Consider the following 27,271-nt stretch of genomic DNA (forward strand, 5'->3'; position numbering starts at 1 on the left):
AGCTACAATGTAAACACACACACACACACACGCACGGAAATATCTAAAAATTGAGTATAAAAAGACAACAAACACATTTATCATGCACATGTCCCATGAAATTAAACTAGGGAAATCGCACACGCTATTTTACTTTGCACCCGCTAATAAACCCCTTTATAACACTACAGAGTACAGTATGTACACCTCTTTGTACATCCAACCTTCAAACATATTCTCATTTGGCCATAATTGACAACTGTACTTATGCTACCACATGAATGCAGACTTCCGACGGGCACTGTACTAGTTTTTTAAATTGTACATTTTGACAAACTTTTTATTTTATACAGATGCCTCTGTGGAAAATAAATTAAGTTTCAATTGTGCAAGATTTGGTTTCTTCCTTTTAGAGTTTATACATGACATGTTTACTGTATGCAAGGGAACCGTGGCCAGATTTATTACCAAAAATAAACGTGGGGGGTTAAAGTAACTAGTACTATTTAATTGAGATACTTTTTACTTGAGTATTTTATGTATGAATTACTTGTACTTACACTTGAGTGCAATTTCAGTCAAGTAGCAGTACTTCTAGTAGAGCAGGATATATCAGTACTCTTTACACCTCTGGCTGTTTGCTATCAATGAGTGAGACAACAACTCACTGATTCACAAAAACCAGGATTTACAGGAAAAACATTGGCATGATATTCGGGTTGAACAAATGTAGAAGGATGGCGTCCGGTCCAACAGAGACACTTTGATCAGGACTGAGGAAGATGACCTGCCAGCGGGGAACATGGGTCACATCAGGACAGCACAAGTACCTTGTGGCAGAGGTGTGGACTTGAGTTACATGACTTGTACTCGACCTGGATCCGAGTCACAAATCTCGTGACTTTAGACTTGCAACTCAACTTAGACTTGAAAACGATTGACTCAGGACTTGGGCCTACTGACTCTGGATGACTTGACTTCCTACCCATCTATGACAAAAGATTTTATATAATGTATTTATTATTGATGAGAAATAAGTCTGCTCATACCCCTGCAGCACTCTGCCATTCAAAGGCAAACTGGGCTTTCGTTCTTTCTTGGTTATTGGCGTGTTGCAACCAACTTGAAGAGGTGCATATCGCCACCAACTGTACTGAAGTATGTAAACTGAACATCTAAGGATCAAACTTGACTTTGATTGACAGGTCCACCTTTAAACACACTGAAGAGGAAGTATCTTAAAACATCAAGCTGGTCTGAGATGCACTAAAAGAGAGAATGATTCCAAGACTGATATCTTTCAGATTAAAGATTATACCGTGGTTAATAATTGATTTGAAAAAATGATACCTTGCTCTATTCTACTTAGTATGATTACTGTTTTTTTAGTTAACAGAAAAACTGTGAATTTTGTTAAATCTAAAAAGATGATTTGTTTATAAAAGCATTATGCCAGATTATATCAATGTTATTTAACAAATATCTACTCTTTTCAAATATATGTATATATATTTTTTATATCAGTTCAATACATTTGCCATGTAAAATGTTGTAAAATGGGACTAGTTGTGGTAAATTATGTACTCATGGCTTTGTTAAGACATGTAAATTAAAGTTGAGGACTTTTGATTAGACTTGGACTTGACTCAGGACTTTAGTGACATGACTTGTGACTTACTTGAGACTTGAGAAACACTGACATGTTCCCACCTCTGATTTGTGGCTATAGGCCCAGTCATTTTTTTTCCCCTCTATTTGGCTATCTGTGGATGGAGTGGACACCTCTGGTGAAGAGCAACATGTGCATATACAGTATGTGTCTCCAATAGTGGCAGTCTTTGTTCAAAAGGAGCTTCAAAAGTAAAGCATCCTTTGCACTATTATTAAAATCAACATTTTTCTTTCCTTAATAGAAATATTTCAGTGACATTAAGTGATTTATTAAACAAGCCACTGGAAAAAGGTCAACGCCAGCACACTGTCATAATAAACCCCTCACTGCAGTTTGTAAACACAGGGTTGGGTTTCTCTTGAGGGACATGAAATATGATCATGTGAAATTTCCAGTTTCCCGCATCATTTTATCTACATACAGTCACTCGGTTGACTTACAATCAGCAGATCTGTATGTGTGTGAGAAGTCTTCGACAGGGCTTTACATTCAAACATTTACGTGCCATAAACATTTATTTTTTTTTAGAAAATATGCATGTAAACTATTAACACAATATTAGTATTAACAGATACAAATTCTCTCTGGGCTGGTATGTAAAGCCTTTTACAGGGAATTACGTTACAGAGAGGGCTCAGCTGCTTTGGGTTCGTTGTTAGCAACTGTACTAATCTTAATGATTCCAAGCCCTCACGATCACAGTGGAAAAATACAGCAGGGTGTGGCTTTACCTCCTGCTTTGGCATCAACCAAACACCTCTTTCAACTTGGACAGCACACAGTGGCAGACCAGTCTGATAATAATCAGGTCACAGAGGAGTCGAAGGAAACCATAGGTACTTTGTTTCACACTCTGGCTCTGCTCACGGCATGCTGTTTGTGTAGAGATCCTGTGGGATACTGGCTGAGAGGAATACTGATCAGGATTCTGGTGCTGGAAGCAGCTTTTTGGGGAGGGGGGCTTTGTGATGGAGGGGTAAGTGTTCACTGAGTTGTTGTTTGCTTTAGTCCGTTGAACGCATTGTTTATGCTCCAAAAATGTGCCCTGGCGATGTGTTTAACAACTGCCAGTGAAAAGTTTCCATGTCTAAATAAGTTAACACTCTAATGTTCATTTGAGCGATTTTGTTGTGACGCACACATAGAGATGTAACAGTCTTTTGTCATCTTCATTGAGGGCAGATCCAGTAAACACTGTGAAACTAAATGTCTTTTTAAGTTAGAATTCCTGTGATTTGCGATCATGTCCAGAGAATGCCTCAAAGTCACCAGCCTGGAAATCCCGGGACAGGATACCAATGTGGGGAAGAAAACTCAGCTGCTGGACCGTGGCCAGTGGGCAAACAAGCTGGAGTTTCTGCTGGCTGTGGCAGGAACTCTGGTCGGGCTGGGAAACCTGTGGAGGTTTCCCTATTTGTGTTACAAAAATGGAGGTGGTGAGTATAGTATGACGAGCCTGTTGTTTTGTTTCAAGGTCATGTGACTTGCATTGGATTAAAAATGTTACGAAAGCCTGAAACTGAACAAAAGCAGAACAATGAGAAGATAGTGATGCTGCATTATCACGTGTCACTTCACTTTACCGTTTGTTAATAGAGAAGTTGTTTTTAAATTTAAATTCAACTGCAAGATTAACATAATTTCAGTACAGTATAAAGTTTTCTTGAAAAAAAAAAGATATGTTCTTTCTGTAATTGGTTTCAGAGTTTTTATGTTTCTTTTAGGAGCATTTCTCATTCCTTACATCCTGTTTCTGCTCACCTGTGGCATCCCCATGTTCTTCCTGGAGACTGCAATGGGACAGTTCACATCACAGGGATGTATCACTTGCTGGAGGCACTTCTGCCCACTCTTTGAAGGTCAGTGTGTGTTTGTAAAAATAGTTACAAGTTGTAAATGCACATCGTGGTGGTGTAAGAGGGTCACTGGTTCGAATGCAACCTGTGGTTTGTTGAGCGCTAGCTCGCACGGAATGGTCGACTAGTGCCTTGCTCGGGAGCTCTGTCCTATTGCTGAGTGTAAATATTGTAAAGTGCTTTTGGACGATGTCAGTGGTAATAAAAGTGCTATATAAATCAAGTCCATTTACCATTCACAAGTTAACGATCTTCCCACTCATAAACATATCAAAGAATAACTAATAACTTTCCACAAAACTTTAAGGTACAATTACCATTAAGGCTACATTATCAAGAAGTGATGAATATATTCATTTTGTGTTATCCTTTAGGACAGAATTTCTTAAAAGGGGGTACGCGATGGCACTAAAGGGGTTACTGGAGAGAAAGAGAGAGAGGAAAATTAACAAATTAAATCAATGAAAATAAGGGTTTCTGTAATGTTTATTTTTAGGTAAAAATTACAGTCACACTGAATATTACCAGCAACTCACAAAACGACAACAAAAACACACAAAATAAGAGAAAAATATACTGAATAATAAAAAGAACAGACAAACAACATCAAAATACACAAAATGACACTAAAAACACTAGGACTAAGAGAGAAAAATACTTATTATTACCAGCAACACACAAAATGACAAAAAGACGAACTAAATGAGAGAAAAACACACAAGATCATTACAAAATACACAAAAATAACGGAAACATGTAAAACGACATGAGAAGCAACCAAACGACGTCAAAAAACACACATTACAATACAATAATTTAAATAATACCAACAACAGACAAAAATGACTACAAAAACACACAAAATAACAGAAATATACTGAATAATAAAAAAAAAACCACACAAACAACAACAAAATACACAAAATTATCCCAAAAACACACGAAATGACACAAAAAAAATCAATTTTGGTCCCACATCAGGTGGGAGATAACCGTGAATGATTAAACTAGATTCTTTAAAATGTGTGTTATCACTCATTAATTCCATCATTATGCTCCATAGTGGTTTTTTCACAGAATTCTGAGCAAAATGTTGTAGTCAGACATAAGGGGTGAATTGCCTTCAAAGTAAGAGAAAGGGGGTATAAAGTTTGTGAACCACTGCTTTAGGATACTGTCTTAGCAAAACAAGAGCAAAACTATATTTTTCTTCATTACAAAGTTGAAGTTTTTAAGTTTAAATACACAAAACAAGTTTTATTGTGTTGTGTATTTGTTGCATTTTCTTCAACACAAACTGATAGATTAGGTTTAAAGAGGACCTGTACTCTACATAAATGGCAAGCAAAATATAATGTGTAATCCCAGAGGTTTTCCCAGTCCTTGTAAAGCCGCTAGCAGGTTAAAAATATCCAGTTGTCCGGGAGACACGCTCGGTGCCATCTTACCTTTCTCACGAGCTGGTTGTGACGTAATAATGTTGTATTAGATTTGCCTTCATGTTATCTGTCGCACACTTCTCTTTTGGATCACCATCCTTTTATTCTCTCAAACAGGGGGTTGTGGACTAGTACCGATACAATCTGATGGTGGTCCACAAAGAAAGAATCCAGTTAAAAAACATTTATATAGAGTATCTTTATTTATCCCGCAGTGGGGAAATTTACTGTTTTGACAGCTCTATAAAAAAAAGTGCAATGAAAAAGACAACAGAAGGCAACACACAGAAAAACCCAAAAGACACCCGAAAAATAGTGCAAAAAATATATTTTCAAGTGTTTTACTCACTCCCATTTTCACTTTTTTTGTTTCACCCACTTCCACTGTAACTCTCCTTCCTGCACACACACATACGTATTTATGTTTATACCATCTCCTGGTTTTCCCACCTGCTCTGCTGTCTCTCCTTGCAGGATCTTGGTAAAAGTAATGTTTTCTTTGAGATTGAAGTACTTTTGTTAATTCATTGTTGCTAACTCTTGACATTTAGTCAAAATATTTAAATTGCAATTTGTTGTGAGTAGGTTGGATTGAGAGAATCGTGAATAGAGATATATAGTAGTTAGCATAGATTGTTCTTTGGAGATTCTAGAGTCTAGACTGGGCATGTCTTAACTGCTGCAGGAGCCCCGTCCATAATCAATACAATTTTTAAATTCTCCCCACTTGTGGCTTGTAGGCCAAAACCTGGACTCACATGCCATTTTTTTTTAGCATGTATACATCTTTTGTGTAATAGTAATCAGTGTTGTGCCTAAACGCATTCAATTAATGATTGTAAATTTGTGGGAGGAAGCCAGAGTAACCGGAGAAAACCCACACAAGCGCTGGGAGAACATGCAAACTCCACTCAGAAAAGACTTAAGTGTCCAAACCAGGGCTTGAACCCTGGACCTTCTTGATGTGAGGCAGACATGCAAAGCCACTAGGCCACCGTGAACAAGTTTAATTTTAGAACTGAGAATTTAGTTCCAAATGTTTGAATTGCGAACTATGAATTAAAGTAGTTCATTTCAAATTTAGTGAACTGAATTTGGAACTGAAACGATTCTGCGAGTTATTCGAGTAATTCGATTACTAAATTGCGTTGAGGCAAAATTCCCTGACTTGATGCTTTATTTAAGCCACTTCTGCTTTTGATGACATCACGTAACAACAGCGAAAATGCAAAATGGAGACGGAAACCGACGGCGGCGAGCAACAGGGAGAGCAAAGAAAACGACATAAACTGTTGAAAGTGTGGGACCATTATAAACTAAATCGGACGCAAAGCACAGTACAATGCGTGTACTGCAAGACAGAATTAGCTTTCCATAACAGCATTTCTTCAATGCTACAGCACCCAAGCCAAAAGCATCTGCTGTATGCATGGAGCCTGCCGAGCGGACACAACAGGTAGGTCCAATGTTAATGTCACGTTCACTAAAGTTTTTAATTTAGATCAGCGATTGCTAGCTACATTTACTTTACACTTCATTCACGTTATGCACATGCATGCACACTCTTTCTTTCTCTCATACACACACACACACACACACACACACACCAGAGGTTGTCAGATCTAGTCATTGTCTGTTATTTATTTGTATAATAGTACAATATATTAGCAATAATATATTGGATTTATTAATTTTTATTGTATTGCAGAGAATAGGGTCATCAGTTGTAGATCACGCCATATTATGTACATTAGCCATTCATTTTGGCCTAGTTATCAATGAATAAACAACAACAAAAATATACTTTACTACTTCTTTTTTCCCTCACCAGAAAGGTACTTTGGACGGCGTCGTACAGAGGGCTCCATCATGTTTAACTGTGCAAGCTGCTGAGTTCACAGACAGCATTCTGAACATGATTGTCATAGACATGTGCCCACTGTCCATTGTGGAGGCTGAAGGATTCCAGAAGATGACCTCCGCTTTCAATCCAATCCAAATGCACTCTTTTCGTAGAAGCAGTTTGCAGTTATGTTAAGTCTGCCAAAAAAAATGTTGTAGGAGGATGAGTTATTAATAATGGGTTATATAAATAAGAATATTAATTATGATTATTAATATTACTTCAAATTTTGCGGGGTGCCACTCCTTTTAACAGGAGAAATATGTCTAAGTTTTTAGACTAAACCCATCAATGTGAAACCAGGGAAAAGTGAATTCGAACAGCAACATCTACACCATAATCACAGCTTTAATGAATCAGAGGAATCAAAGATTACATTTAACCTTTTATTCAAAAGTCAACAATTAACACAGTCAAAATATCAATTGAAATGAAATAATTAAATCATGACAAAATGCATTTCTAGGCTAATAAAAGTGAGGATTATATGTAATAAAGTGAAATCACTATTCTAGGAGAATGCTAGTCTACTGAATATTGAATAAAAATGCAGGATACATATTCGAATAATAAGATCATAAAATCAAAGAATAAAATCATATAGAGAGCTCATAAAACAAAGGTTAAGACAGACAGGGGAGACGAACAGACATGAATGAGATGAACTGTGTGTGGAACATGTTGTGTGTGTAAGTGTGTAGTTATGGAAGTATGTATGTGATCTATTGTGGATGAAGTTTGCTGATGAAAGTTTGTTCTGGTACCTTGAAGATGATGTCAGGGTTGGACCTGGAGGTGCTGTTTGAAGAAATGCAGTAGGACGTGCCACCGTTGAGTTCTGTTGCGTTTCAACACAGTGTAGCCCCTTCAGTCGTTCCAGGCGGTTCTGGCCTTCGCAGCTGGGTTAGAGAGTGGCTCGTGGCTTACCCCAGTGGGTTGCGAGCTGGGCTTCTTTCGGCTGTTACGCACGTCACTAGATGCTGGATTCGTCCGAACCAATCAGCTGTTGATTCCAAAAATCTAACTGTTTCAACTAAAAATAAAGTGAAATAAATGAAAAGGTGGGGAAGGGAAACGCGTTGAGCATGAAACGCCAGCGTCCCAAAAACTTAAATTTTGGGCGGTTTTCTTCCTTTTAAAAGAATATCTTTGAGACTCGCCTCCCAAGAGGGAAGCTTCGTTGATTGGTTTAAAGTTGTCAGCATCTCCGCTGGCTGTTAGTGGGTGTGTGTGTAAATCAAGTCCATTTACCATTTTGCCCGTCAAATGTATTTAAAATAAACGAAAATTAAAGAGAGAATGTTATTTAACTGTCGAACCTTGTCATAATTTTATTTATTTATAAAAAAATTTAAATTGAAAAAAAAATGTTTATGGTCTTGGTCTTGGTCTCGGTCTCGGTCTTGACTCGGTCTCGGCTCCAGAAAGTCTTGGTCTTGTCTTGGTCTCGGGCAAGTCTTGATCTCGGATAGTGTGGTCTTGAACACAACACTACAGTAAATATTAATGAACATTCAAAAAAATGTAAATATGTCAGATTATAGCCAAAGGCTAATTTTCATCTGTTGTCCCGAGACAGGCTGATGTAATATGTCACACTTAACAAAGAGACATGGCGAGACACAAAACAATATACAAAAGGATTACATACAGGACAAGGAACATAGGGATAAAAAAAAATACAGTAACTTTTCATTTAAATGGAACACTGGGATCAGAACGACTAGACTATTAGGAGAATAGACAGGATGCTGTAGAAAGAAAAGCAGTTCACTTCCACATACTCAGAGTTGGTCAGTCACAGGAGTGTATACAATAAATTTACATTATTGGGTTTCATTATCAAAATAATTTATTTAAAGTGCCACTGTGCATTGCAAATAGACCTGAATTGCATTTTAAGAAAAAAATAAAATATAATAATAATAATAATAATAATAATAATAACAATAAAAGTATATATATTTAAAGTGCTATAGTGCATTGCACATAGCCCTAACATGCTTCCTTTTCTAATTTTGTTTATTCCGAGTGCTATAGTGCATGGCACATAGCCCTAAGGTGCTTCTTTCTCTAAGATTTTTATTTAAAGTGCAACAGTGCATTGCACATAGCCCTAAGGTGCATTATAAAAATATTAGTTTAAATCACTTGTGGACACAAGTCTGGGTTGATCTGACCTTTAAAAGTATTAAAGCTGGGGGCTTCCCTCACTGTGGTTGGTAAACTGTTCCACTGAACGCTGCCTTTGTCAGGCACCTAACAGTCACCCCTGCTGATGGCCCCAGTGGTAGTAAATAATCGGTAGCTGCAGCCCTATTCCCAACACTGTTCTGTAACACGTAAAACATGATTGATGTTGAAAGCACGACGAGACCACGACTCTGGAAATTAAAGCTGCTTTTGAAATGAGCTGCCTACAGCATAGTTGCTTATATTATCAGTCTAATTATCAACACCTGTGCGTCCTAAAAGACTTTTACGATAATCACACCTGAGACATGTCAAAAACACAGATACTTCTACAGTTTGATCACGTTTACTGGAAAAGAATGCACAACATTTTGTCATGTGGTGTTGAAACAGCAACATAATAACTTCTGCACTTGAAAAGGTTAAAGTTGCCCCGAAGGCAAGACCTGAACTCCTTACTTTTATGGATAGAGGACATAACTTGTTACACAGATTAAAATAAATTACAGATTTGATGAAAGAATGAACTGCACTCCTTTCTCAAACTGTTTCAGGTTGTCATGTCACGTCTTAGTAAAGATCTATCTGCCAACTTTCTTTTATGTATTGTCAAATACTTACTATTAATAATGAAACAACTTTAGCTCACAGGATAATTAGGGACCGAGCAACAACGGTGCGTAGGACCCTATTGTAATGTCCCTCGTTAGTATTATTATTATTAGGGGGCCAAGCCCGCGGGGCCAGGGAACCGCGTATGTAAGCGGTTCCTAGGACCAGCGGTGCTAGGAACCCTATTGTAATCGTAAGGATTTTTATTATTATTATTATTATGTTTCCCCCAGTAAAAGTGGTGCTGCAGGCTAAACCATACAAGGTAGGGCGATGCCCTTTGGGGGATTGGGTCCAGACCACCCCGCGTACCTTGGACACAAAAATTCACATATGTCCGCCTGCAGGTGGCGCTATAACATAAATCAATGCGTTATGGCCTTTAACTCCCACACCGTTTGTTGCACATTCAAAAACTTCATATCCTTGAATAGCACTGAATCACCTGGGCTAGGCCACGCCCATTTCCGCCTAAACTTTTCACGGAGCAAAATCGCAAAACACATGAAAACCTACTTTTTCGAACTCCTCCTTGGGGTTTTGTCCAATCAGCGTGAAACTTGGCACGTAGAGTCTTCAGTTGGATGTGATCTACAGTTATCAAAATGAGTTTGTTCAGGCAAAATATGCGCAAATTATTAACGAGTAAAGTTTTCTAGCGAACTATGAAAATGCGAACTGGTGCATATCTCGATCAAAATAAATGTTTACAACACCAAATCTGAGATCCTTAGTTGGCATGCGACTGTGAGGAAATGTGCTAAAATTTTAATAATTTACACCACTAGGGGGCGCTGTAAATAAGGAATATTTATATCTCTTAAATGGCTAGACCAATATTTACCAAATTTGGAGGGTATGATCTTGGGTCCCTCCTGAGGCGATATCTCAAAGTTATTCGCGATTGGTTAAAGTGGGCGTGGCTAATGACATCATAACACATAAATAAACAAACATTTATTTCTGCTGAATTATTATGTTGAGGGCAGTGAAATTTACAGGGTAGATATAGAAGACCACACAGACCACCCATATCAAAAATTGCTCCACTAGGTGGCACTATAATTGCAAAAACATTTTGGCCTTCAACTTTCACAATTTAATTCACATGTTCATAAAATTTATATCCACATGTTCCCTACATGGAGTCGCATTTTATGAAATAGGCCACGCCCACGACCACGGCACATTGCTTTTTGTAAGTCACTACATATCAAAAACTTACTTTTTCAAATTCCTCTTTGGGGTTTTGTTCAATCAGCGTTAAACTTGGCACGTAGAGTCTTCACTTGGACCTGATCTACAGTTCAGCAAAAAAAATTGTTCGGGCAAAAGATGCGCAAAATATTAACGAGTAAAGTTTTCTAGCTAGCTATTAAAACGCAAACTGTTGCAAATCTTGGTCAAAATAATTGCTAACACCACCAATTCTGAGATCCTTGGTTGCCATGAGACTGTAGGGGTATGAGCCAAATTTGAATAAATTAGGCCTCTAGGGGGCACTGCAATTATGAGAAATTTATATCTCCTAAATGGCAAAACCAATTTTTACCAAATTTGGTGGGTATGACCTTGGGTCGCTCCTGGGACCGTATCTCGAAGTTACTCCCGATTGGTCAAAGTGGGCGTGGCTTATTACTACATATAAACAAACAAACCTTTATTTCAGCAGAAGTAATATGTTAAGGGCTGTGAAATTTACAGAGTAACTATAGAAGAGCACACAGATCACCCATACCAAAAAGTGTACCACGAGGTGCCACTATAATGGGAGCAAATGCATTTTGGCCTGTAACTTTCACACTTTAAATCACATCTTCCAAAACTTCACATCCACCTGTTCACAGTAAATGGCACGTTGGCCTGTGTCCTGACGCTCGCCACGTCATCCTTCATGACGTACTTCCACGGGCTCCACGAAGCCTGGGGGCCGAGTCGCACAGGAAGGCTTGGCCCCCTTTCATAACTGCTTGCAGTTCTAGTTATTATTATTTTTACAAAAAAGTGATCGCATTTTTAAGGGCCTAAAGTGTTCAAAAACTCATGAAAAATTGAACGCATATTTGGACTGGCAAAAAATTTGATATCTTTGGAAAACATCAGGATTCTTCTGGTCTGGACCACTTGAGATCACACTAGCCCGTATGTGGTCCCTGTGAGTTAGAAATTGTGTATATGTGACTAGAGTGGCCACAGAGCTGGTATGAGGTGACCATGGACCTTTTTAACAGGAAACTGTCTCCAGATTGATTGACTTTTCCAACTATAAATCAAGGCTGGGTCTGCACTAAGGGTGGCAAATGACTTGGCCAATTACATTTTGAGGGATTCTGTTGCCACCCCTGGTACCCCCTCTGGCCACGCCACTGTTCTATATGTACTTCTTACTAGTCATGTGGGTCTGCTGGTGTCTATCATTAGCTTGTGTGCGTGTGTGTGTGTGTGTGTCATATAGTCAATTTAATAAACAGCTCAGTTGCAAATATATACGTAACTAATGTAATCTGTTATTTATATACAGCTATTTACATGTTGAAGTGTTAAAAATAGGGCACAATAAGGCTTTTTTTTAATGTGGTCCCTGAACTAAAATGAGTTTGACACCCGAGCTCCATAATATTCTTTTTACTTTCTCTTCTTATCATGTTGAAGTCGTTCTTCTCTGCCCTCCCTGGCTCAGAGGAAAGTTAATTATACAATTCATTGTGTCTTTTGCCCTGGAGTGTTTGCTAACCTGCACCACATTTAAAAAACAGCTGTTGGCTGCAAGAATAAACTTCATAACCCCAATGAATGGATGACACCCTTTATGTTGTCAACAATGAAATCAAATGCGAACAATGGAATAAAACCTATGTAAGTCATCAAAAGTGACTTGTGTTGACATGTAGGATATAGGGATGGATCTCCATTGTTTACTCCATTTGTAAAGATGAATGACTACAAAAGATACCGCAGGCTTTTTAAAAAAAATGATTTGCAGCAGTTGTTGGGGAACTTTAAGGAGCACAACATATCTCTTCTGATTTTAGAGTAATGAAGGGATGAATATATTGTAATTTCCTCATCATCGACTCCTATCAAGTAGAATGATGGAGGATGTTATGGGGCGCCCATTGTAAAGTTGTGCATGCTAAAAATAAGCAGCACCTTTTGGCAACATTTAGGAACAAACCACGTTAAAAAAATGTATGTGCATTTTTTTTTTATGTACTTTTGACCAGATTTACGGCAACGTTCGTGAAATTTGTGATTATCTGAATGTTTAGTCTAAATGTAAATGCTAAATTTTTTACATCTAAATGTGGAGCGCAATCACTCCGTCTGAATAGACCACGATAGCGCTCGTTTGCGTCAATGAGATTTTATTATGGTACTTAGCTAAATATTTAGTTTCACCCTCGACATTTAGATTTAAAATTTCCATTTAACATTTAGAGTTAGTTTAACATTTAAAGTTTACATTTAACATTTAGATTTACCATTGAACATTTAGATTTAGATTTTACATTTACATTTAGATTTAACATTTAGATTTACATTTAACATTTAGAGTTAGATTTAAGATTTAAAGTTTACATTCAACATTTAGATTTACCATTGAACATTTAGATTTAGATTTAACATTTAGCATTTAGATTTAACACTGACATTATATTTTTACAAGAAAAGTAAAAATCACAAATTTCACAAACATTGCTGTAAAACTGCATGGGCAGCATCACAATCGACGCCCCATAGGATGGAGCTTAATTGACAAGTTTAATTGTTGCTTTTAAAACTCTGTTACCGATTAATTTTACAATTTGTCTTCATGTTTCTAATTTTGCTCTGTTTCATTTTATTATTTTACAATATTTGTCTGAATGTTTCACTTTTATTCATGTAAAGCACATTAATTTACCCTGTGTATTAATAAAAAGCTTAATACAAATACATTTAGCTTGCCTTACAGTAATTCTTTAGAACCTCATGGGCTATAGCTGTTTGTTTATCAGTGCAAACCAATGCAATTATTGTTATTCTCTACTAAATGTACCTCCTCACTGTCTTAAGGGATCGGCTACGCCACGCAGGTAGTGATTGCATACGCGGCTGTGTCATACATCGTCATTCAGGCGTGGGCCTTCTTCTACCTCTTCTCATCCTTCACAGCTGAGCTTCCTTGGGCCAGCTGCAGGAACACCTGGAACTCAGGTAGAAAAAGAGGATAAGAAGGGTTCATAAATTCAATTGTGCATTTTTAACCCTCTTTCTTTTTTTCTTTATACTGTGAAAAATCAAGAGTGGTGTGTTGAATCTGGTAAATCTAATGTGTCATCCAACTGGACCGCAGCAGCAAATTCCACAACACCTGCAACTGAATTTTGGGAGTACGTTTTTTTTCACTCTGTACTTTTGAAGATGACATATAGTAGTTTTTTGTAATCAGCAAAGCCGCTAAGGAATGCAACATCCTTTTTTTCAGCTTGTCAGACTTTTCATTACTTATTGCTGTTGCTTATTAGGGACATTCCCAGTGTCGGCATTATCAGAGATTATAAAGCATGTGTCACTTTACAGTGTTTTGGTCATCCATCTCAGTGTTTCTCAAATGTGGGCACTTGTACCCCTAGGGGTACTGGTGGCGCTACAGGGGGAAGAGAGTGGACAATTAACAAATGAAAGCATTAGAAATATGGGGTTTTATATTGTTAATGATAATCATAACAATGATGATGGAAAAAAATTCTAGTATTTTGATAATTCTGGGGGTAAAACTACGAGGGATATAAAATGATGTATTTCTTTTTTTTTTTTTGCGGGAGTCGCTTCCCCCCCATATTCCCCAATGGGAGACTCCAGGACCAGCTCAAGATGCTGTACAAGATGTGGGGCATGGCAGCTTAAAGCAGGACACTCTAAGAAATATACTCTAGGTCCTCGCTTTTAATACCAAATTGCTCATTCTGAAAGTAAAATGTAATAAAAGGAATTAAAATTAGATGGAAAAATAAGTGCTTATTAAAAACAAAGGTGGAAGGAATAAAGAGGATAGGGAAAAGGGGGTCCAGGTTCATATTTAGGTCCACAGGATGAAAATCTGCAATTGATATGGTTAGTAAAAATTATGGATACATATACTGTACAGATACAGATCCAAATAAAATAATCTTAAGTTAAATTTGATTGTTGGCATTTGATCAAAAGATAAATTAATACTGGGATTTTGTACATTTCAGTAGACAGCGGTTGGGTTTTTGTTCGTTTGGAATTAGTCATAGTTTCAGATGTAGGATACGTAGCATAAAATAGCACAATCACTTTTGTATGCGTCATCGATAGGGTAACATTTTCCTGTATCTTGTTGATTTTAAGTCAGCTCAAGTTCCCCATTTTAATATGACAAAAAACATCTAATGCTATAGTTTCTTATTTAGCATCACAGAGAGTTACACAGCTGAATAACACAGGGGAAATATTATTATTATTTATTTTTTTTAATTGATTTTATTTGAGCAATGCCTTACATCATTCTCATACTAATTTTTAATTTTCATCTTGTGCATTCCTACTGTAGTTTTGCATGATTTTCCATTGCACTTTTTTGTCACTGACAACACTGTATGGCATTACTTTTCATTATGGCCAGCGTATGTCACTGCTGATAGTTAGCACTAATGTTAATTTTCAAGTCTGTTACTAAATCAAAATATTACAAATAATCATAGCACTCATACATTTGCCAAATGTTCACATCAGTTTGCCCCAAACCATTTATAGCATTTTTTTTCAATTTAACTGCATTCTTAATGTTGATGTTTATAGATTCTCATTTGGGTTTCAGGAAACGAGTTTTGGGACTGTCAGGAGGAATCGAGGAGATTGGTAGTCTGAGGTGGGACCTGGCCTTGTGTCTCCTGCTGGCATGGATCTTATGCTATTTCTGTGTTTGGAAAGGAGTGAGATCCACAGGAAAGGTAGAGGATCAATTATTATCTGTTTCCTGAGCATTAACTAGAACACTGGCAAATAATGGATCATATTCAGACATGAGTCTTCCCTATTTAGGTTCAAATCCAGGATATGTCAGCACAGAATCTCTGGCTCATTAGCTCTTTGAACACATAATTACAAATGACCTGATTATTGAATTGTTTAAAGCTGCTCGCTTTATTTAAACTAGGGCAACGTGGAACTGTAACCCAAGTATCCCAGACAGTGCAGAAGGCAGAGATCCATTATCAGTAAATCTTAAATGTATTCCATAGAATAAACAAAAAAAACTACTCGCACTCGCTCGACCACTGAGCCACTAAGCCGTTTCTTGCCAATTGCATATGATACGGATATATTACTCCTAACAGTCCCTAGAGGGCACCCATGGTTCATAGGTATCATTTAAACATAACTATTATTCGTTTTAATTACTACACATTGATGTTTTTTTAGGATGTAAAGTTTTTCTTTTATATAAACAGATGTATTTGATTGTTGTGGATCTTATGCATTACCCTAAAATGTCAGATTTGTGGTTATCTGGAAAAATAAGGAGCCAAAAGTAATTTTACTGTTAATTGTTTACTTTAATTCTAAACATCAAATTTATTCTAACAAGTCTAACGCATTTACATGATAATACAGATATTTGTACAATTCATTTTTAATAGCTCTTTTTTTTAGTACTCAATCCCTCACTAAACCAATGACAGGCCCTCTTCATATCAAATTGCTTTTTGCATTTTAAAAACTTGCTGCATCTGTATAAACACGTGGAAAATCAGATTTAACTTAGCCAACTGACTATATACCAAACAGCTAAAATACCATGGTTCTGTTGAACCAAAGAGTCAGAATGTTGCAAATAATTTGGATATTGGTGATGATTGGTGATTACCAACACTGGAATTTTGTTTGGCAGGTGGTTTACTTTACGGCCACCTTTCCCTATGTGATGCTGGTGGTCCTCTTAGCTCGTGGTCTCACTCTTCCAGGAGCAATAAATGGCATAACCTTCTACCTTTATCCTGATCCCAAAAAGTTGGTGGATCCTCAAGTAAGTACAAAAACAACATGGTCCAAACAATAATAACTATAACTGTCAGACAAACGTTTCAGATTTCTGCTGTTATGGGTGTACTGTATGGGATTGTTTACATGTTGGTCTCTGCTTAGGTTTGGATGGACGCTGGGGCACAAGTTCTCTTTTCTTTTGGTATCTGTCAGGGCAGTTTGACGGCTCTTGGCAGCTATAATAAGTACAACAATGACTGCTACAAGTAAGTATGCCTCTCTGTACTGATTAAAAAGACATTATTATTAAACTATGTTAATGTTGTATTCTTTGAGTGTAAAAAAGGATTCAAACATTGTAAGTAATAACAGTTGGCAATAACAGTTTAAAAGTCATACAAATTGGATTGTTTGATAATGCTGCTCACCAATTCCCACCCCCATCCCACCCCACCCCCACCCCCATTTGTATTTTGTTTGCTTGCTTTTTTAGAGACACTTTTGTTCTATGTTTGGTGAACGGTGGTTCCAGTTTTGTGGCAGGGTTTGCCATTTTTTCTGTTTTGGGCTTCATGTCCTATGAACAAGGCCTGCCAATATCAGAAGTGGCAGCTTCTGGTAAGAGCATCTCTGATCTCCTGTCGTGAAGAAACATTATACCAAGTAAAAACTGACTTAAGAAATGTCAGACAATCGATATTTAAGGAGTTTTAACAGCCATAACAACTGAATGTGACTGAGACTGTGAATTATAAATCAAAATTCATTTTGCTGCAAATGATAGAGATGCAAAAGACTGACCTTCAGACAATCTCGGTTGATTCTATTCGCGAAGGTTGCAGATACCAAGAGGTTAGTCACTAGTCAAAAAGGAAAGTTCATCACAGGCACTTCAAAATTCTTCAGGAGACTCCAATAAGCCAATAACGCATTTTTTTTTTTTTTTTTTGACGAATGGAGGAAACCTTTCAATGTATGCATTACAAGTGCCACACAGGAAAGAAGGGGCGCCGAGGGCTAACGCCACAGTATCACACTTTCTGAAAAAGTTGCTGCAATGTTAGGTATTTATAGTAATTGATCCCAGGCACACACAAGAAAGGGGTGTGTTAAAAGCTTATTTCAAGGTTTAACGTGTATTGTAAAATACATGTTATAAATATAAAGTAGACCTTTGCTGTTCTTGACATCACCTCTGCAAGTTGACAGTCTGAACTTCTTGAGTTTCTTACAGTAATTATGTAATTATATCCTTTGCAGTAGTAAGGGAAGCCATGGTATTCATGTCCAAATGTAAATATTTGTCATGAAAAATCAATATCTGTAAACAAGGAACCTTAAAACTATACTATGCCTTCCTCCAGGATTTCCTGAAAATATTGCTTGTGGAGGAGAAACCAAAATCAATAGAGGTTTCCAAACAGTTTTATTTCATTAAAAGAAATGTACAGTAATTACATAAACTATTCAATTCAAAGAAACAAAAGGTCAGTGGAGACCCTAGCCAAAATGATCAAGCGTAGGCAGGACGCTAACCACTAAACTACGAAAACAAAAAAAAATTATAAAAAAATGACTACTATCATCCGGTCAAAACTGAAAAAACAAACTAAAATATCTGCTGCTGGTTGTGTGTCTCCTCAGCTCTTTACTACACTTATGCCTCCCTTTCTGGATTGCCAATTTGACTCAGGTCTTCACTTGAGAGAGAAACAAGGAAGGCCATACTGAGAGGCCAATAGGCACCAGACGTTAACATATACTTAAATACATTAACAGCAGCACTGTGGTATTCTGGATATTACTTCTTCCTCCAAGCAAGAAGACCATCAATGTAATTCCCCTGAATGTTTGTTATTCTCTAGTTAAGTTTCCCCTCACCATGAAAAAAGGCAGATAGTGTATCTGTTATCTACTTGGGAGTGAACCCATGTGGGTTTTGTGCAACAGCAAGAAGGTATTTAGTCATTGTGCTTAGACTTTCAAAATATTCTCTTCAGCAGTGAAAATATCTCAAAACAGGAGCAGAAGAAGTTACCTGTCGGGTCACATTATGAAAGCATTTTAAGCGAGAATGGCCACAGTTACATGTTTTTTTTTAAATTTTAAATTAGTTATTGCAAATCAAAAATCATTGAGAATGAAAGTGTTCCGCTTTGTGTTTACATGGTAATAGTAATTCCCAAATTGAGGTTTACATAAAAAACCGGTTCATTTGGATTTAGGTAATTCCGCTTTAGGTCTGGGCGTTGGGAAGGCTCTGATTGGACAGGGGGTGAACATGACGTATCACGTCTATCGGGAACACAACAAACCTTTTATTGTTGGCTGTAACACAGAAAACCACTCATGAGAACTATTTTCACCTTCATTTTGATTGTAGTTTTGAAGCAGCAGCAGCTGGACACTAACACACTTTGGTCCACGGAGTGGAAGACAGATATGAACTAATCACTGGTAAATAAAGCCCAGTAAAACTCCAGAAAACAATCACCAGGAATAAATATTTGCTTCCTGGTAAAGATAGTAGCTCTAACAACCGTTACAATGATACACTTGGTGATATTACAGCCTGTGCAGCAGTATGGGGACGCATTTACTCCGTCTCCGGGTTTTAGTATCACCCGTCCGATGAAGCCGTTCCATTTTGCTTATCTCGATGTGTGTTTAATAAATCCATGTGTTTGTGTTAATGTCCGCATGTTTATGCCTCCATCCATTCCCTTTTTTCATTACATCCATGTCTTTTAAGCTTCTTATTAAATAGTGTCTGCTCTATTCCGGGCCGCCATGTTGGATTATGTCATCACCCAGCGCGTCATCGCCGCAAGTCGCACATGCGCAAAATGACTGGAATTAACTTAAAGCAGAATTAAGTGTTGTTCTGTTTACAAGAAAGAGGAATTATTTAATTTGGAATTAAAAACGGAATAAACCAGCCACCTAATTCCGAATTAAATTAGCATTAGGAATTATGTATTTACAAGGTCAGGTTAAAGAGGAATTAACTTTTATTCCGCTTTAAAGAGGAATTAAAGCTCCCATGTAAGCGTGGCCAATGTGACCAAGTAGAATACCAACAACATGTGGTCATTTGAGCCATAACACTTGCGGAAAACTATATAATTCACGTCTATTTAACTCAGGATAAGTTGAAAGCTGCGTAGAATACACAGGAGTGACTGTACATAGGACTTTTAAAAACGACTAAAGTGGGTCTAATATCCTAAAACAACACCCCGTAAATATTGACCAGCAGGTATTGTCAGTGAGCAACTTTTGTAACTAAGGTGAGTAATAATGATGAAAAAATAATAAAATAAAAATGATAAACAGACTTTCAATATATATATGTAGCCTATATTACAGTGCTAAATATTATGCTCTGCACAGTTCATTTAGTCAACAAGCTACATGCACACAAACGTATCTCTCTCTCTCTCTCTCTCTCTCTCTCTCTCTCTCTCTCAGCAAGCTGCTGATGTATGCTAGCCTATATTGCAGTGCTAAATATTAAACCTCCCACTTTTCTATAGCAATACATACTTCCTACGGGCACTGCACTAGTATAATATGATGATGATCGATAGCTGAGACTAAAAGAAATAGAGCTCCTATGTCGAAAATACAGTTCTTATTCCTAAAATAAAGCTGTCTGAAATTTTTGATGTTTTTGCATTCAGGACCTGGCTTGGCCTTCATTGCTTATCCACGAGCTGTCGCTATGATGCCATTACCTCAGCTTTGGTCCATTTGTTTCTTTATCATGGTCATCTTGTTGGGAGCAGACACTCAGGTGGAGTCACATTTTGATCAGGAAGTCTTGTATTCCTCTGCTCTGGATGCTCATTTAATAATTGTGTCTCTGGCAGTTTGTGAGTTTGGAGTGCCTGATGACCTCCATTACAGATATGTTCCCCACTGTGTTTCGGAGAGCTTATCGACGAGAATTGCTGCTCTTTTGCCTCTGCTCTGTTTGCTTCTTCCTTGGCCTCCTTCTCGTCACTGAGGTTAGAGCCTGACTTTCCTTGTTACTAATACTAAACATGACACATTCATCGTGATCACATCACTTCCTATAAAATCTTATTATAAATGTCAATCCAAAACTTGACGCCTCATGAATGCATCCTTGTTTTTTTCTGCAGGGTGGGCTGTATTTTCTTCAACTCTTTGATCATTATGTTTGCAGTGGCAACAACCTTCTCCTTCTCTCAGTGTGTCAGTCTGTAGCCATTGGTTGGATTTATGGTGAGTCATCCACTCACAATCCCTTCAGAGGAGTGATAGGGAGGCGTAGCAGCAGTGCTCAAGGCCAGTCCTTAAGAGCCCGTATCCAGCACGTTTTAGATGTTACCACCAGGGTTCTCACCAGGAATTTTTTACAGCGTAGGGGAACGTGAGCGAGCAGTGCTGGTGCAAGTGTTGTAGAGAGGTTCGCGCGCATTCATTTCCCGGAAATTTAAATACATTTATAACCCTCTGACGGACAAATATTGCCAAAAGTAATTTCTTGAAATAGTGAAGGTCATGGTTAATGTATTTAAGAGTTACTCATGCTTGGTATAGGTCCTCCACTAATACTGTAAATACTCACAGACACTGTATAGTCAGGAAATAACATTTTATTCAGTTATGTGGGACCCACAGTAATATTGGGACTTGTTTGTTGGAACATCTGAAATTTAGAACCTCCAACCACACGGTGGGGGGCTCCAGTTACAAGTCCACTTCCGGAACTATTAGGCCATCACTAAACTTTTAACCTGATACAATGGTTTCATAAAAACTACTTTTTTTTGCTTAATAACTAAATTTATCATTTTAAGTAGGCAGAAAATGTAAAACAAATACACATGAAAATCGTATTGTTTTCTAGAAATATAGACGTCATGACATTAGATTCACAGCATCATGAGAAACCTAATCGATGCAGGGTCACGCAAATGTGAACAGCAGGTTGTAGACTGTCTTCACTGAAGCAGAAATATGAATTAAACTCACTTAGAACCTTGAGTTACTTCAACAACTGCTGAAATACATTTTTTTAGGGTGAATTAGACTTGAATGTCACAAGCAGTTCTCTCACTTTGCTTGGGACTGAACCAGTGAATGATTGTCTGATGAAAGTGTTAACATACAGTGTCTCATGTTCTTGTGTATCCAGTGTCAGACAGAGTTTACATTTGGGATCATTTTCATGAGATTAAATCAATCAGACAGACAGACAAACACAGACAGAAGCCCAAAATAAGATTTGAAGACAGCGTCGAGAGCGTCCTCAATTCAAAGCTAGTTTCGCCGAAATAAGATAGTTATGTAAATATTGATAAATAAACAACTAAATAATCATTAGGTCATAACACTACTGCTCACAATACAGCCCACACCACATATGTTTTCTACACATGTTTTCACAACATGAATGGTGACGTTTTAGTTTACTTTTCAGTCTTTTTTTCGTCCACTTAATGTTGTCCAGTTAAATTTAGTTCCCACCATCACTCTACCTAAGTGTGTTTAAGCTTGATTGACAACCTTTTGAGTAGAGTCGTTTAGTCTCTTTGAAACTCTTTTTTTTTTTTTTTTTTTTTAAAGCAGATTAACACAAAAGATCTATAAGAACTCCAGGCATTCACTTTGTGCGCACCAATCCTTCATACTGTCATCATGTCAGCAGAGATTAAAACAGGACCCCACAGGGGTTTATGGTTAAGGTTGGAAAAATGTACAACTTGTGAGGTGGAGGCAACAAAAGAGTGTGTTTGCCTGGAAGACCACCAACAAACACATTTACTTTTTGTTAGTTAACTTTATATGTTGCTTGAGTTTGCTGCCATGACAACTTTGTCACAGCTGTAACTCTGTACGTCTCCACAATAATTCTCACATATTAAGTTTAACAGATTTTATTGTCTCTACCTTTTGCTGTGATCTTCTTTTCTCTGAGTAGGAGCTGATAATCTGTACGACAACGTTGAAGACATGATAGGATATCGCCCCCGGCCTCTGATGAAGATCTGCTGGCTTTATGTTACCCCCACTGTGTGTTTGGTGAGTGAGACAGAAGTTCTGAGTCCTATACTGATTTGATAATGCAACTCAACTTTCCTCATATCATTAGTGTAAGGAAAGACAAAGTTAGGAGTTTAAAGTTTAGACTACATTCTCAGGTCTTGTGTAATTATATACACAAAAAAAGGGTCCAGAAACTACTGAACCCTGATAAATAAATACTGAGATTCTAATATTGAACATATGCCTTTGTCTTTTCTTTCATTAGTCCCAGGGCAATGGATATAAATATATTTGTTTTCTGTCACGTACTCTGAAATGTGAAATTTGGTCTCTGCATTTTAACCCATTCCCAGGGGTTGCAGTGGGCAAACCTAGGGTTCTTTTTTTCTTTCTTGCAAAGGTTTGGTTGTTAACAGGCTTTCTGTAAAGCTGTATGTTGATATAATCAGATTCAGATGTGTTGGAGAAGGGAGACATCTAAAGCAGGATTGTAAGCTCATTGTGATTGTTGTTTCCAGGGTACATTCCTTTTTTCAGTGGTGAAATACAAGCCGCTGAAATTCAACAAAACCTACAGCTATCCAACCTGGGCTTATGCGCTAGGCTGGTTCCTTGGACTGCTATGTGTTCTTCTGGTTCCGCTGTGGATCATTTTTAAAGTAACTCAGATGAAAGGGACAATGATGCAGGTATGTGAACTGGTTCTAAACTGAAGAATTGTAGTTAATCCTTAATTCTGTATATTTATTGTTGCTGTGAAAACCAAATCCCCATTTTAGAATGAATTAAAATTGTTCTTATCTTATAAACATCAGTGTACACAAATTAGCGATCACTGCAAGAAGTGTTCAAGCCCTGGGGTGGACACTCGGGTTCTTTCTGTGTGGAGTTTGCATGTTCTCCTCGAGCTTGTTTGGGTTTTCTACGGGTACTCCAGCTTCCTCCCACAACCCAGAAATATGACTGTTAGGTTGATTAGAGTCTGTATTGCCTGAAGGAGTGAATGGGAATGTGAGTGTTTGTCTGTCTGTGTGTATGTGTTGTCCTGGGATGGACTGGCACCCTGTCCAGGGTGTACCCCGTCCCCTGCCTAGTGCCTGAAGAAAGCTGGAGATAGGCACCAGCAGGACCCCACAACTCTGAAAAGGAGCAAGTGGGCTGGAAAATAGATGAATGGTCTAATATATTACTTTTATTTGTTGGTATGGATCCCAAAAGTCTCTCTTGCTTAATTTTGCCAGAGATTTTTTTTCCATTTTTTTTATTTATAGAAGATGTTCCTTTAGTTTCAGGTTTTACTTCAAAAAAGAAAAAAAAAAGATAACTGAGTCAACTATAATCCATCAGCCAAAGTCACCAATTACCAGTCCCTAAAATATTTTTTTACAGTATAGAAGGTATATTTTTAGGGTTATCATTGTTTGATTCACCTCCATCATAGGATGATGCGAGGTGAATGCCATGATGTGGACGTAGCAATGATAACCTTTTGCAATGAGCTGCTTCAACACCAATATTTCATAAATATTTGTCACAACGACAAGATCAACTGAAACCAAGACGATGTCCTTTAACAGCCTTAAAGGCATGCGATTGGTCAGTTGCTGTGTGCAGCTGTGTCTGCCTCCGAGTTTTACTGAAACGCCAAATAAAAGTGTGTGAGAATATAATTTCACAAGTTTTCAGGTGTTTCAAGCTGTTAAAGAGTCTTCACGACTAACCTGGGAGGTTCACACCAAATTATCTGTATATTTGTTTGTGTGTGAGTGTTCGTATGTAAATTATTGTGATTAACCGCACAACTTTTAAGACTATGGGAGGAGCCTGGAGAAAACCCACCCAAGAACAGGGAAAACATGAATATTCCACAAAGCATGGTCCCAGGTCCTCCCCCAACCAGCATCAGGGGTGGACTGGCCATCTGGCATACCGGGCATCGTCCCGGTGGGCCGGTCCTTTTTTTTTTGAAGAGCGAGTAGAGGCAGACATGGTATGAAGTGGATGTGGAACAAAAAGAAGTAAAATGTAGGGGAGAAAAAAAGAAACAAGTGGTATTTATTGGGCAAAATTTAGCTTATTTGGATGAAAAGTGGCCAAAAGATGGGAGAACAATTTGATAAAAGTGTCAAAATGAATTTGCAAAAATGGACACAAAATTGGAAAAAAGAAGTATTTATTGGCAAAAGGTAGCTAAAGTCTGATAAGGAAATAGGTGAAAAGTTTCCACCTTTTAAGGTTTTCTGGGGGAATAATAATAAAAATTAAGACATAAAAAGCCACATGTTGAGCATTACTGACCTAATAAGGGCTTCTACGTGGTGTCTGCTGGTAATGTAGTGAGCAGGTCTGGACAGAAAATGCCAGGGCTAAATTTTTGTCCCAGTCCACCCCTGGCCAGCACCCATGTTCTTCTGGCTGCAAGGGAGAAAGCGTTACCACTACACCACCATGCTGCTATTGTGTAGTAAAAGTGTTCCTACCATATCATTCAATCTGCGTTTGGGGTTGAGTGGATTTTGACAGAAGTATTCATGTGGATAAATTGTGTTTCCACAGAACCTCAGACAGCTTTGTCGCTCTAAAAACCAAACAGACAGTCCAGGAAAGCAGCCTGAGCAGTATCCTTTAAACCCGGAGAGCACGCCCACGTCTGCAGCCAATGAAGTCAAGGGAAGCATTGGAGCAGAAATGGAGATGCAAATGTGAATAACTGGACATCTGAATTTTGACTTAGCTGTTTTGTGTTTATCTCTTGAAAGCTTTATCCTAGATATTATAATGAGTAAGCCATTGAGTCGACTTCTGCTCGCAACAGATTTCCATCATCCAAGTTGTAGCAAGAGTTTGGCCAAAAGAAGGGCAGTTTACGTTTCTCTCTATGCTTCAACCCACCTGACTATAGGGAGTGCCTAGATATGAGGTCTTCTGTAGAGCTGGATGATAAGTGGATTATTTGTTGGAGCATTTAGAACATAAAGGATGGAGCTCCTGAAGGACTGGTTAGAGACACTGGTTTAGATGAATAATTAATTGCATTTTTAACAATATTTTGCACTTATTTGTATTTTATAGGTGATGTATAGCATTTACAAAAAACTGAATCTGAAAACCAATTAATCACAAATGTTTGCCACTTAACTCTTTAAAGTTTGCCCTAATATTTAATGTGTCTTGATTTTATTCCATGCTAACTGGTTAAGCCTCAAAGTGTTGAAAGGCAAACATTACCTTAGAATTGTTGTTTTAATTTTGTTGACCTTTATCTATCTACCTTACATATACTGTGAGTGAAAATTACATCCCAGTGGCAAATAAGAAATCAAGTTTAAAACAGTATCAAACAATTATTCCAGTCATACTGTCTTTTGCCAACTGAATATAGCTGTTAAGTTAGCTCCTTGCATTTAGAAAATGGCTGAGTATATATTTTTAAAAGCATGGAGTTCTTGATGGTTTTAAAAAAAAATTATTTCTTCTGAAACAGCTACGTTTATCAAGGTAAAATATGTAATTTCATGTTTTCCAAAATTAAAGCACTGAAAATGTAGAATGTGAACCATTCAATTACCAAATTCAAATAACCAAGATAGCTCATTATATTAAAGTGCACAAATAATCTAACTTATAGATTTAGAGTCAACAAGAGACAACTGCAGAATAAATTTGAAATCTGTTCAGACACAAAATATTGCACTTTTACATTCCGCTGCTGACGCACAGTAGTCCACGTTACTGGAAATAAGTGCAGCTCTCTTTTTTCTAAACTATTATTACTATTATTGTTGTGAATATGAAATGATTATCCTCCATGTTTTCTAACATTTATTGCATCATTAGATTATTTTTAGGGGTCAGTAAGTGAACTAACATAAACAAGAGAAGAAAAAGCCTGTCTGTTGTCTTTCAACCCTTGTTATTTTGAATTGCTAAAACCCTATGATTGAATCATTAATGATGTACTTTTCCCGTGTGTGTGTGTGTGTTGTTTTTTTTTTAGTTCTTTATTTTCCTAAAGAATCCCTCTGTTGTACATTTTTTTTTAATAAATTTCTTTTTGTTTTTGAAAAAGTACAAAAATGTATATTTTTTTTCTAACAAATGAACTCCATAAAAAGTTTGATAACATGATAATATTCACAGTCCTGAAATATGTACAAATACACACACAATGACACACTAATGGATGCACTGTTAGTTTTGACTAAAATGCAACTTAATAAAATTGAATTTGTCAAACTAAACATAACTTAGTTTTAGTCAAAATCTCGTGACCTGCACTTTTTAAGTTACAGTCTAGTTTTAGTCAACTAAATGACGTCAAGATTTTTGCCTATATCTGTTAAATTAACTTTTGTCCATTCCTGAATGGCACAATTTTTACTCTCAAATTTTCTCCTATGAGGTAAGAATTAAGAATGAACTCAGCCACTGTACTATGGTGAGTTTTTTACAAGCATCTACAAACACCTTCACTGCACATCGCTCAGTTTACAGCTTTTATGGGTCTTTTTTTTTATTTTACTATTGTCAGGCTGCTGCTCGCCTGATACTCTGTCAGCTTTACTCACCAGATGGTGCTGCCGATTGGCTAAAAAATCTGGCCATG

General features: G+C 37.4%; 1 protein-coding gene across 2 annotated transcripts; it reads left to right on the forward strand.

Moving 5' to 3' along the window:
• The first annotated feature begins 535 nt into the window (after positions 1 to 535).
• LOC114462855 (sodium- and chloride-dependent GABA transporter 2-like) lies at positions 536 to 26,736 on the forward strand. 2 transcript variants are annotated; one of them, XM_028445926.1, is made up of 15 exons: positions 536 to 2,627; positions 2,903 to 3,087; positions 3,376 to 3,510; positions 13,711 to 13,851; positions 13,940 to 14,027; positions 15,482 to 15,614; positions 16,556 to 16,690; positions 16,810 to 16,913; positions 17,141 to 17,265; positions 20,331 to 20,443; positions 20,520 to 20,657; positions 20,796 to 20,898; positions 22,601 to 22,701; positions 23,184 to 23,354; positions 25,222 to 26,736. In XM_028445926.1, the coding sequence occupies exons 1-15, from the start codon at positions 2,620 to 2,622 to the stop codon at positions 25,369 to 25,371; spliced, it is 1,830 nt and encodes a 609-aa protein (XP_028301727.1). In that variant the 5' UTR covers positions 536 to 2,619; the 3' UTR covers positions 25,372 to 26,736. The 2 variants fall into 2 exon arrangements, with proteins under 2 accessions (XP_028301727.1, XP_028301728.1); XM_028445927.1 differs by having other exon boundaries at positions 538 to 2,487; positions 2,903 to 3,510.
• The last annotated feature ends 535 nt before the right edge of the window (positions 26,737 to 27,271 follow it).

Source organism: Gouania willdenowi, chromosome 5 (assembly GCF_900634775.1).
Source record: "Gouania willdenowi chromosome 5, fGouWil2.1, whole genome shotgun sequence".
NCBI classification, from domain to species: domain Eukaryota; kingdom Metazoa; phylum Chordata; class Actinopteri; order Blenniiformes; family Gobiesocidae; genus Gouania; species Gouania willdenowi.